This window comes from Entelurus aequoreus, linkage group LG01, assembly GCF_033978785.1.
Source record: "Entelurus aequoreus isolate RoL-2023_Sb linkage group LG01, RoL_Eaeq_v1.1, whole genome shotgun sequence".
Classification (NCBI taxonomy): domain Eukaryota; kingdom Metazoa; phylum Chordata; class Actinopteri; order Syngnathiformes; family Syngnathidae; genus Entelurus; species Entelurus aequoreus.
The window spans coordinates 28,951,536-28,964,329 of NC_084731.1; the positions used below are offsets into that span (position 1 = coordinate 28,951,536).

The 12,794-nt window shown below is 38.4% G+C and overlaps 1 protein-coding gene across 1 annotated transcript in view; it reads right to left on the minus strand.

Annotated features, from left to right (window-relative positions):
* The window catches only part of suclg2 (succinate-CoA ligase GDP-forming subunit beta), a 248,757-nt gene that overhangs the window by 150,648 nt on the left and 85,315 nt on the right, over window positions 1-12,794 (minus strand). Inside the window, exon 3 of the mRNA XM_062047002.1 lies at window positions 5,731-5,830. Coding sequence (XP_061902986.1) covers window positions 5,731-5,830 — 100 coding nt within the window. The remainder of the gene's footprint in view (window positions 1-5,730; window positions 5,831-12,794) is intronic.

Consider the following 12,794-nt stretch of genomic DNA (forward strand, 5'->3'; position numbering starts at 1 on the left):
CTGTCGATTATTACTTCGATTAATAATCGGATAAAAGAGAAAACTACATTTCTATCCTTTCCAGTATTTTATTGAAAAAAAACAGCATACTGGCACCATACTTATTTTGACAATTGATTCTCAGCTGTTTGTACATGTTGCAGTTTATAAATGAAGGTTTATAAATAAATAAATAAAAAAATAATTAAAAAAATGCCTCTGCGCATGCGCATAGCATAGATCCAACGAATCGATGACTAAATTAATCACCAACTATTTTTATAATCGATTTTAATCGATGTAATCGATTAGTTGTTGCAGCCCTAGTCTATACCAATTTAGCAGATGCAAACAGGGCACAGGCCTACCCCTACCTGGGGTTGTCGAGCCATCTCTCACTCCTGCTGCATCCACGCTATATACCCAAAATCAGGAGCGCTGGGCCCACTGTCAGAACCGTGTGATTATGGGACTCTATTCCTTTGCTTCTGGACTGTTTCCATCACACAGACTGGTATGTATTTAAAGAACCACTGAGACTTCTGACACTTTGGATAATTACACCTCCACTGTTTAAAATTGCATCTGCATCAGTGTGATGCATCACACTGATGGAGACAATTCCGTGTGTTTCCTAACACGCCACCTTGGATGACACATGGAATACAGCAGCTGCTCTGGGCTAGGAATAGTGCTCTTAGGTCCTGAGACCGGAAGCTGTACAGCAATGCCAATGCGGCTCTGTTATGCTGCTGTTTCTGATCATTCATGAGTGAGATCGGCAATCACATGTATTAACTGTACATTTTTCAATATATTTATGGAGACAGTTTAACAATATCAACAAAATATTTAAAATAGTTCTTTATTCTCTTTTATGATATGCAAATGTTAAGAAAAACAAAGTTAATAGTGCAAAATAAGTACTGTATTTTTCCGACTATAAGGCGCACTTAAAATCTTTTTTTTTCCTCAAAACTCGACAGTGCGCCTTACAACCGGGTGCGCCTAATGTAAGGGATACGTTTGGTTGAGCTTACCTACCTAGAAGTTATTTTATTTGGTACATGGTGTAATGATAACTGTGACCAGTCGATGGCAGTCAAACATAAGAGATAAGTGTAGGCTGCACCGTTTGATGTGCTTCGACATACGAGTATTATTATGGTGTGTGTATAAGGTAAGACATTATCTGTAGGGATGTCCGATAAAGGCTTTTTGCCGATATCCAATATTCCGATATTGTCCAACTCACAACGTTGTGTCCTTGGGCAAGACACTTCACCCTTGCTCCTGATGGGTCCTGGTTAGCGCCTTGCATGGCAGCTCCCGCCATCAGTGTGTGAATGTGTGTGTGAATGGGTGAATGTGGAAATACTGTCAAAGCGCTTTGGGCTCCTTAAAAAGGGGTAGAAAAGCGCTATACAAGTATAACCATTTACCATTTAACTCTTTAATGACCGATACCGATATCAACCGATACCGATATATACAGTCGTGGAATTAACACATTCTTATGCCTAATTTGGACAACCAGGTATGGTGAAGATAAGGTCTTTTTTTTTTTAAATTAATAAAATAAAATAAGATAAATAAATTAAAAACATTTTCTTGAATACCAAAGAAAGTAAAACAATATAAAAACAGTTACATAGAAACTTGTAATTAATGGAAATTAGTAAAATTAACTGTTAAAGGTTAGTACTATTAGTGGACCAGCAGCATGCACAATCATGTGTGCTTACGGACTGTATCCCTTGCAGACTGTATTGATATATATTGATATATAATGTAGGAACCAGAATATTAATAACAGAAAGAAACAACCCTTTTGTGTGAATGAGTGTAAATGGGGGAGGGAGGTTTTTTGGGTTGGTGCACTAATTGTAAGTGTATCTTGTGTTTTTTATGTTGATTTAATAAAAAATAAAAAAATAAAAAATAAAAAAATAAAAAACGATACTGATAATAAAAAAAAACCATACCGATAATTTCCAATATTACATTTTAAAGCATTTATCGGCCGATATTATCGGACATCTCTAATTATCTGCCATTTTGTTTCGCAATATTATGCAAAAGCAACTTTTCTTACCTTATGGTACCTGCTGATGTGTATTTGGGATCTGCATAAATCCTGAAAAATTGCGCGCATCCGCCTTTGTAGTCCGTGTTGACACCGTAGTCAATAAACTTCTTCTTTTTCCTCAATCTTCTCGTAATGTGGCATTCATCCTCCGCTGTTGCCATTTCTAATATAAAGTAGCGTAAAGTTCTTACTGATATCTGTCAGTAAACTCGCCATGAAAGCACTAAAACATACCGGTGTAGTGAGTTTACATTATTCACCCAAAGAACTTTAGTTATTAGAGTTTCGATCGGACAGTTTTTCACGGGACACATTTCCGGTGTTGTTGTTTCCGGATGAGGAGATGCTGCTCCGGTATTGATTTAAGTAAAGTCTGAATGTCATTAAAACAGTTAGCTCCATCTTTTGACACTTCTTCCACTCCCGTCCTTGCACGCTACACCGCTACAACAAAGATGACGGGTAGAAGACGCTGTGGAAGGTGAGCCACGTAAATAAGACCGCCCACAAAATGGCGCATCCGGAAACAACTGCCAGAAAGCGGCTTGAAGATGATCTGTAAAACATAATCTATGCAACATTTTGACCAAAGAACCACCATTACATGTTATGTAGACCACAAGGAAGTTTTCCATTTAGAAATACAAAATAATAATATGAGTCCTTTAATGCGCCCTATAATCCGGTGCGCTATATATATGAAACAATATTTAAAAAAGGTGCGTCCTATGGTCCGGAAAATACGGTGAAAAAAAAAAATACTATCTATTACTCATTTACTTGCTTTGGTTATTGGCTTCACGGTTCTCCTGTGTCCAGGGATCCCTGAGTGTGTGAACATTAACAAAAACATCCAAAAAATTATTTTGAGAAAATATCGACCTAATTAAAATGTTAAATTAGATATTTGTCTCATATGTTAATCATGACTGGCTTAACTATTAAGAAAACTGTTGTAATCATTGGTGTACATTTTCTTACAATTCCTAGATCAGAACAGGAAGTGAACAATTATGTTAGTAATTGCTATGACTTGGAAAAGGGGTGGGATTAAATATGCTTTGCTTCTTCCTACTCCTTTTTGAAACATGTTGTAAAGACAAATGAACATATGTAATTATTATATGATGTATCACATTGTATCTGTTTACATGTTCGAAAAAAAATTAAACCATAACCATCACTCTAGTATCGATCATATACTGATGCTTCCCTTGGTATCAACACCACCAATGTATGGATCGATCTGACCTCCTTTGACGTGTCTTGTACTGACTGTGACAATGCTGACACACTAACAGAATGTGTTACATTATCCTCTCTCTTGACTCTAATTTATTTACTTGTTGATTTAATGTTGCTATCGGCTTACTTATCTGCTGCAAGGCGGTTAAATTATATTTATATTTCATTGTGTGAGCTATGAGATATACCTGAATTTCCCCATGGGGATTATTAAAGTATCCATCTATCTATCTATTAGGGCTGTGAATCTTTGGGTGTCCCACGATTCGATTCAATATCGATTCTTGGGGTCACGATTCGATTTAAAATCGATATTTTTTTTTCAATTCAACACGATTCTCGATTCAAAAACGATTTTTTTCCCGATTCAAAAGGATTCTCTATTCGTTCAATATATAGGATTTCAGCAGGATCTACCCCAGTCTGCTGACATGCAAGCAGAGTAGTAGATTTTTGTAAAAAGCTTTTATAATTGTAAAGGACAATGTTTTATCAACTGATTGCAATAATGTAAATGTGTTTTAACTATTAAATGAACCAAAAATATGACTAATTTTATCTTTGTGAAAATATTGGACACAGTGTGTTGTCAAGCTTATGAGATGCGATGCAAGTGTAAGCCACTGTGACACTACTGTTCATTTATTTTTAATTTTTATAAATGTCTAATGATAATGTCAATGAGGGATTTTTAATCACTGCTATGTTGAAATTGTAACTAATATTGATACTGTTGTTGATAATATTCATTTTTGTTTCACTACTTTTGGTTTGTTCTGTGTCGTGTTTGTGTCTCCTCTCAATTGCTCTGTTTATTGCAGTTCTGAGTGTTGCTGGGTCGGGTTTGATTTTGGAATTGGATTGCATTGTTATGGTATTGCTGTGTATTGTTTTGTTGGATTGATTAATTTAAAAAAAATTAAAAATATAAAAAATATAAAAATTTAATAAATACATTTAAAACATTTTTTCGATTTTTTAAAAATGAGAATCGATTCTGAATCGCACAACGTGAGAATCGCAATTCGAATTCGAATCGATTTTTTCCCGCACCCCTACTATCTATGTATCTATCTATCTATCTAGCTTGCCATCGGCATGAAATATGTCCAGCATTTTCCTCCATGATAATGATAATTGATAATGATATCTAAGATAGTAAGAAAATCAGTTTATTTGCCGTAATGGAGGTGATAATCATTAGCTTAGAGGAGGGGCTTCACACTGTGTATGGAAAAATGTAATCAGCTGCTACCTAGAACAGTGGTTCTCAACCTTTTTTCAGTGATGTACCCCCTGTGAATTTTTTTTTAATTCAAATACCCCCTAATCAGTGCAAAGCATTTGTTGGTTGAAAAAAAGAGATAAAGAAGTAAAATACAGCACTGTCATCAGTTTCTGATTCATTAAATTTTATAAAGTGCACAATATTGCTCATTTGTTGTGGTCTTTCTTGAACTATTTGGGAAAAAAAGATATAAAAATAACTAAAAACTTGTTGAAAAAAAAACAAGTGATTCAATTATAAATAAAGATTTCTACACATAGAAGTAATCATCAACTTAAAGTGCCCTCTTTGGGGATTGTAATAGAGATCCATCTTGATTCATGAACGTATTTCTAAACATTTCTTCACAAAAAAAGAAATCTTTAACATCAATATTTATGGAACATGTCCACAAAAAATCTAGCTGTCAACACTGAATATCGCATTGTTGCATTTTTTTTCACAGTTCTTTTTGACAGACATTTAAAAAAAATCTCACGTACCCCTTGGCATACCTTCAAGTACCCCCAGGCGTACACGTACCCCCATTTGAGAACCACTGACCTAGAGGACTACAAATAAATAAAATGTCAGCCAAAGGGGATCGGTGTTTGTGATCCCCATTAAAAGGCATTAATCATCAATAGTGATCATGTACTTTTTCCCGAAAATCGGCAAATACTGATTGGTGGCCGTTCAATCGCCACATTCCTAGTGTTAAATAATGTGTTTTTAAAGCTGTGGTTGCGTCTCTTGGCCAGGACAGTCTTGCAAAAAGCAACTGTCAAATACTTTAATTTTCTTATTTTTTTAAAAACATATGAGATTGCCTTTTTACAATGAATTAAAGACACACGCACAGGAGCAAATAATGTGTAGTACATCACGATTTATCATCTGAAAAGTGTTTAAAACATGCATAAAATGTCAAGGTGAGCTCTCAATTGAGAACTTAATACATTTTGTAACTTTAATCTCAACATGACACAAATACATCACTGCAACTTGAAAAAAATGCTGAATGAGAAAAAAAAAACTGGCATTTCTTTTTAGCCCAGGAAAATCTGACTTTGCATTTGTGTCTCGAGCAACCTCACTCGAATAAAAAAAAAAACATTAAAAAAACGTATTCATAAAGGGGCGTACTCACTCCTTAGTAAGGTGCACTCCGCCTTTGAGGCCACTGTCGAACACACCCTTGCCTCTCCCACCAGCCAGAATCTGAGCTTTCAGCACAATCTCTTTGGCATCTGAGAAAACAAGAGACGGATAAGGATAATGCATACAAGGACAGCACACTTATGACAAAAGTTCAGCACCTATGAGTCCACCCTTGAGTGTGCTACTCACCTAATTCAGCGAGGAAAAGAAGAGGAGAATACAAGTGGGATATGTGATACTAGTGCAGGGCTGAAAATACTAATAACCTAAAAGACAAACCTGTCTATATTCATACAGCTCACATACAGTCGGGGTCAAAGGTTTACATACACTTGTAAAGAACATAATGTCATGGCTGTCTTGAGTTTCCAATAATTTTTACAACTCTTATTTTTTTGTGATAGAGTGATTGGAGCACATACTTGTTTGTCACAAAAACATTCATGAAGTTTGGTTCTTTTATGAATGTATTATGGATTTGGTCAGGATGATCTGGAGTCAACCGAGAACCACCAAAAAGCAGGTCTGCAATGAATTGGAAGCTGCTGGAACACAGGTGTCAGTGTCCTCAGTCCATGGCGTGTTTTGCATCGCCATGGACTGAGAGGCTCCCATGCAAGAAGGAAGCCCTTGCTCCAGAAGTGACACCTTAAGGCTCGTCTTAAAGTTTGCTGCTGATCACATGGACATAGATAAGACCTTCTGGAGGAAATGTATGTGGTCAGATGAAACAAAAATTGAGCTGTTTGGCCACAATACCCAGCAATAGGTTTGGAGGAGAAAAGGTGAGGCCTTTAATCCCAGGAACACCACACCTACCGTTAAGCATGGTGGTGGTAGTATTATGCTATGGACCTGTTTTGCTGCCAATGGAACTTGTGCTTTACAGAGAGTAAAGGGGACAATGAAAAAGGAGGATTACCTCCAAATTCTTCAGGACAACCTAAAATCATCAGCCCGGAGGTTGGGTCTTGGGCGCAGTTGGGTGTTCCAACTGGACAATGACCCCAAACACACGTCAAAAGTGGTAAAGGAATGGCTAAATTAGGCTAGAATTAACGTTTTAGAATGGCCTTCCCAAAGTCCTGACTTAAACCCCATTGAGAACATGTGGACAATGCTGAAGAAACTAATCCACGTCAGGAAACCAACAAATTTAACTGAACTGCACCAATTTTGTCAAGAGGAGTGGTCAAAAATACAACCAGAAGCTTGTGGGTGGCTACCAAAAGCGCCTTATTGCAGTGAAACCTGCCAAGGGACATGTAACCAAATATTAACATTGCTGTATGTATACTTTTGACCCAGCAGATTTGGTCACATTTTCAGTAGACCCATAATAAAATCATAAAAGAACCAAACTTCATGAATGTTTTTTGTGACAAACAAGTATGTGCTCCAATCACTCTATCACAAAAACATAAGTGTTGTAGAAATTATTGGAAACTCAAGATAGCCATGACATTATGTTCTTTACAACTTTTGACCACGACTGTACTCATACCTAGAAGCTTTAAAACTTGACCTTGCTGTACATATGAAATCACACACTCTCTCCTTTGCTGTTATTTTCACCCTACAAGAGCTAAAATTCCCAATCCCACTCAGCTGTCTCTTCTACTTCTGCAATGCAGTACTACCACTCAAATACAATCGGTGTCCTTGATGAAATATGGTTTAAGGGAAGGTTATTTAAGTGGACAAGTTCAGCTGTTGACAGGTTGTTCCCGTCAGGTTGGACATGGACAGGTTGGTTATATGCCACGGCTAGATGGACACCTCAACCCTCGAGGCAGGAAACAAGCTCAAATGCAAGTATAGGAAAGAGAACATCCAGACAGATTCTAAGGATCGAGTCACAAAGGCAGGCCTAAAACTGCATTGCAACCATTGCAAGAAAAAGAAGCGGGGAAAATAGTCTCTGACAGTGTGGCAGGGATTAAACTAACATTGCACTAGTGAGACCCATTCTTAGTGGAGAGTTGAGAGCTGCTGGGGAAAAAAAAGAATGGAGGAATAAAGGTCTGCCTATACGCAAAAGTGGTTAAAGAGGAGTCATAAATGAATAAATATGTTAATAAAAACCGCTACTTGGCGAAATTAAAAAGAGTTCAAAGCTAGATGAAATAAAGTGTCTTGCGGGCATGAGCTGCAGAGAGGGATGACACAGAAGAAATAACTTAAGAAAAAAGAAATGTAAGAAGAATGATCTCGCTCGAGTGGGAAAATGCAATGCTTGAAATATGAAGAAAGACGTGCATTGTGAAAGAAAAAGGGATGCAATGGGAAAGTCAAGATGTATCAAAAACCATGTATTTTGTGCAGAAAAGGTAATAGGGTTGCGATAAGGCAGGTGTTCAGTCCTGCTAAACTTGCTTATCAAGCAGAACACGAGGTAATAAATAGCAAGTTGAGGGAGCAATGATGCTGTTAAAAATCAACATAAAACAATACAGATGACAGGAAAAAAAAGCTATTGTTGAATATTATAAAATGCATTATTGTACATGGTACACGTGAAAGATTACAACATAAATATGTACCACCTGTGCTACTGAAAACAGTATCACACGAAATTAAAAGGAAAGCAGGAAGTTCTCAAACATCATTCGTGGTATGCCTAAACCAGTATGCGTCCATCCTTGTTGTACAGCTTGTCATTCAATTTATTTTATGTAGTAACTGCATGTGTGTGAGTGAAAATATTTTTTTGTCTTGAGTGGGAAATATACCTTATTGAATTAAACGGTCCACTATTCTATATATGGTACAGTATAGTAGTGGTCACAAGCAGAAAGAAAAGAAAAAAAATCAGTCTAAGCCTGGGCCTCTGGAGAGGGGGTCCAGACAGAGGCCAAGGGGGGAAAAAACCCTCATAGCCATAGCACACATAAACATGTGTGTAAGAGGGAATCATCAAAGGAAATAAAGGAAATGAAAGACATTAAAAGAGCAGAGCTGATGCAACCATCAGCCACTCCAGCTGTGCCACGTCTACACACAGCCACAAAAGTAAAACAACAACAACAACAACAAAAATCAACCAATAATATACATTGCGCACACACACGATTGCACCATGCATAAACAGGCAACCAAACAAAAACATAATTTCAACACCCACACACACTGTGGTGGCCTTTGCGGTGTTCCACGCCATCGTCCGCTCCCTTGTTTGCTTTGTTGGGTCTGCTCCAGAGACAGGAGCAGACCCAACAAAGCAAACAAGGGAGCCGACTCCACCTTCGGCCGACAACCAACTCTCAGCCAGTGTCCAGTCCACATGGATGAGCGAGGATGAGTCCAAGGAGACCGAGGCGTTCGATACACGCTCATTCAGCCAAAACACCGTGAAGCCCGTCTGTCCCGGCGCCAGCTCCGCAGCCCTGTCTCTTCATCCGCATTTCTTCCAGTCTCTCCAAACGGACCCAGGTGTGGCAGAGACCCAGCAGCTGGTCCCCACGGCCAAAAGGCTCCCGGAAGGCAGATCCAGAAGCCCATCTTAGAAGTCACGAAAGTGCCACCCCTTGTCGCACAGTCCCGAACGGTCCCGAACCAAAAGGCAAAAAAAAAAAACGCATGAAAACAAGAGCGAAACACCAAGAACCCAAAAGGATGACAGAAGAGGACAGAGCTCCTGCCACCAGCAGCCACTACAGCGAACCACAAACAGTTTATTCTGTCCTTTCAGGGGAGCAGAAGCAAATAAACTTGGTCCTGCCATTGGCCATACGTAAGGGCTGCTGAACAGCAACATTGCGGAACGTCTCAAGCTTTGCCATCCATCAATGACCACAGGCGGGCGTCTGTGACGGCACTGACTTGACTCGTGGAAAAGACGACAGTTTTGCCTTGCAGAACGATAACTTTATTTTTCCATTTGTAGCAAGCAACAGCACAACAGTAACATCATCCCTGGCGAGTGTTGTACACACGCACATCTCATTCAACTCCCGCTAACCACCACACTACTTGTCTGCCCCCGTATCAGCTGGTATTTGACACAGGCACCCATATAGCTGTCCAGGATATGCCTGTAATAACATTATTTGATTTTGGACCACCAGGATCCGCATGTCCTCATACATTTGAGCTTCTTCAGCTTCTTCCCCCAGGCCATAAGACTCTTGAACGCATCATAACAATCCCCTCAATTCCCCCCAAAAACGGATTAATTTGCTGGACTACAAAGACAATATAACATACATCTGTAAACATGGATGCATATGCAAAAGTTACTCAGTGGCCTAGTGGTTAGAGTGTCCGCCCTGATATTGGTAGGTAGAGAGTTCAAACCCCGACCGAGTCATACCAAAGACTATACAAATGGGACCCATTACCTCCCTGCTTGGCACTCAGCATCAAGGGTTGGAATTGGGGGTTAAATCACCAAAAATGATTCCCGGGCACGGTCACTGCTCCCCTCACCTCCCAGGGGATGAACAAGGGGATGGGTCAAATACAGAGGACAAATTTCAACACACCCAGTGTGTGTGTGACAATCATTGGTACTTTAACTTAATATAACATAACATCTGTAAACGTGGATTTATATGCAAAAGTGCAATATCAGAATCAGAATCACAAGTACTTTATATGTATCTGTACAGTAATCTATTTATACACGCACCTTATTTTGTAAATGCAAACACTCTGCATCTTATTGCTCTTTTATCCTGCACTACAACGAGCTAATGCAACGAAATGTGGTTCTTATCTGTACTGTAAAGTCACATTTGAATGACAATAAAGGAAGTCTAAGTCTAATTTGTGTCAACGATGTGAAATTACGTCTGAAAACCTTTGACAAGTGAATTTTGCATGTGTCCCCGCCCATTAGGATGTTTAAAAGTGTAAAAAAATACAATCCACCTTGAACACGGAGTATTTTATGATGTAACTAAACTCACCATCGTTTGATACCGACACGCGTCACGGCACTATTGTGAAGATTTTGAAACCGCAATACCAAGCTACCAACAAGACTGTTACAACCCTAAAATAGACCTGTGGTTTATTTCATATCTGTGTTTGACTTCAAGCAGATTTTAGCTAATTTGATCTGCCGTGTTGCACTATCTGGCAAATATAGAAGCTCTGTGTATATTTAGCGCAGGGATGCGGTACGGTACTGGTATGGCGGTGCCATGCGCAGGCAGTGGCAATTGACACATTGACTAGAATGAAAATGGAAAGGGCTCGCCGCCGTGGCATCGATCCGCAGCCGTTACGCATCCAGTCCAGCAATGTGGAAATGTGAAACATTATATTGCGCTTGAAGTTGGATGCAGTGTACACCACAGTGTTTCCTACACATTAATTTATTTGTGGCGGCCCGCCACGAAAGAATTAAGGCCGCCACAAATAGATTTTTTTATTTTTTTATTTTTTTTGGTCCTGTCCAGCTTCTCAGGCAAATCATATAGTTGATGTAGATGCCCATATCGGCTGTTCAGATTTACTTTACAAAAGAGAAGTGTAGGATCAAGATTTTTGGAGCTCTTTGTTCAGTGGATCAGATGTTTGGTGAAGCTTTGTGTTTATCTACCACCACTACTGTTTTCTGTTTATTTGTTACTGACTGTGGCGGGACACATCTGCTTTTGTTTCACTTTATGTTGCTGGTAAATAATATGGTTGTAGTAGTAGGCTAATTAAAGGGGCAAAGCTTTAAGAGACATTGTAGCTTTGATATTTATATAAGATATATTATTTGTAAGAACCACAATTAATAAATATATTTCAGTGAATAACTTATTGTTCAAATATGTATATAAATATGTACATAAAGTGTTGTAATTATATTGTAAAATGGATGGATGGATGGATGGATGGATGGATGGATGGATGGATGGATGGATGGATGGACGTTTAAAACAAAACTGATATTATTAATTAGTAAGTATATATTTTTTTAGCCTTTTTAGAGAAAATCATATCATTGTAGTAAATAATGCAAATTACTCGACGATGTCATGGTGACCACGCCCATAGCCACGCCCCCACCACCACAGGTATCTTGGCAGTTTATGGGAAACACTGCACCACAAGTAATAAAATGATTGAGACTTCCCGAAAGCTATCATATTTAATCTGATGGCCTCAACTGAAACACCTGGAAACATCTATAGAGATGTGGATAACATACTTCAAAGACTAATGATTAACTATCAAAGGCACATTGTTGTCTCATCTGCTTGAGTGGAAGAAAATAAGAGTGCAACTACAGTGGAAGAGGACCGCGCATATCGGCCGTGTTTGGACTGACGGACTTTCAATGCATACAATGCCATCTAGTCAGTGCGACCATTATTGAACTGTGATTATTTAAAAGAAAATACATGTATATTATAGCATTCAACAATGGGTTATATTGAGTTGTTGACAGCAATATCAAACTGTCAACTGTCACACTATCCTACCTGAGAATACAACACTTCGCAAACACACACACAAGCACACAAACAGCCAAGCCTCATGCGTCACAGTTTCACAGTTATACTACACATCACTCTCAAGATAACACATAACATCAGTGTGGCTATAATAACAACAGATGTGTTTACAAACTCCTTAGAAAGTAGTTAGCTGCGACCCTGTGTGGAAATTACACCTACGTAAACCTAAAATGAAAAATGCAATTGATGTTTTCCGTGCAATTACAGCATTGCTTTCCACTTTTAGGGAACGTTACAACTAGAATTTCTACAAGGTTATTTGTAATATATTTGCATACATCATTAAATTAGTAGCAATTTGCTGCTAATCTTTTGCATGATAAAAAAAAATGCTCAGAATTCCTAGCAAAATAGACAAATATATGTTTTTTAATTTTAGAACATTAGCTTTCCAGCCTCTGTAGTGGTGTTTCAAGATTAAATTGGTGCTCATACAACACTTACCTTGATCTCTGTATCAAGGTAAGATGCTGCCGTTGCTGCTATCATGTTTTAAACACCTTTAAATATCTTCTCAAATGGACTGAAAAAGTACTGTTTAAAAGTTTGACTACCACAGAACTTTCCTCCACAAGGTCTTATCTTTGTCCATGTG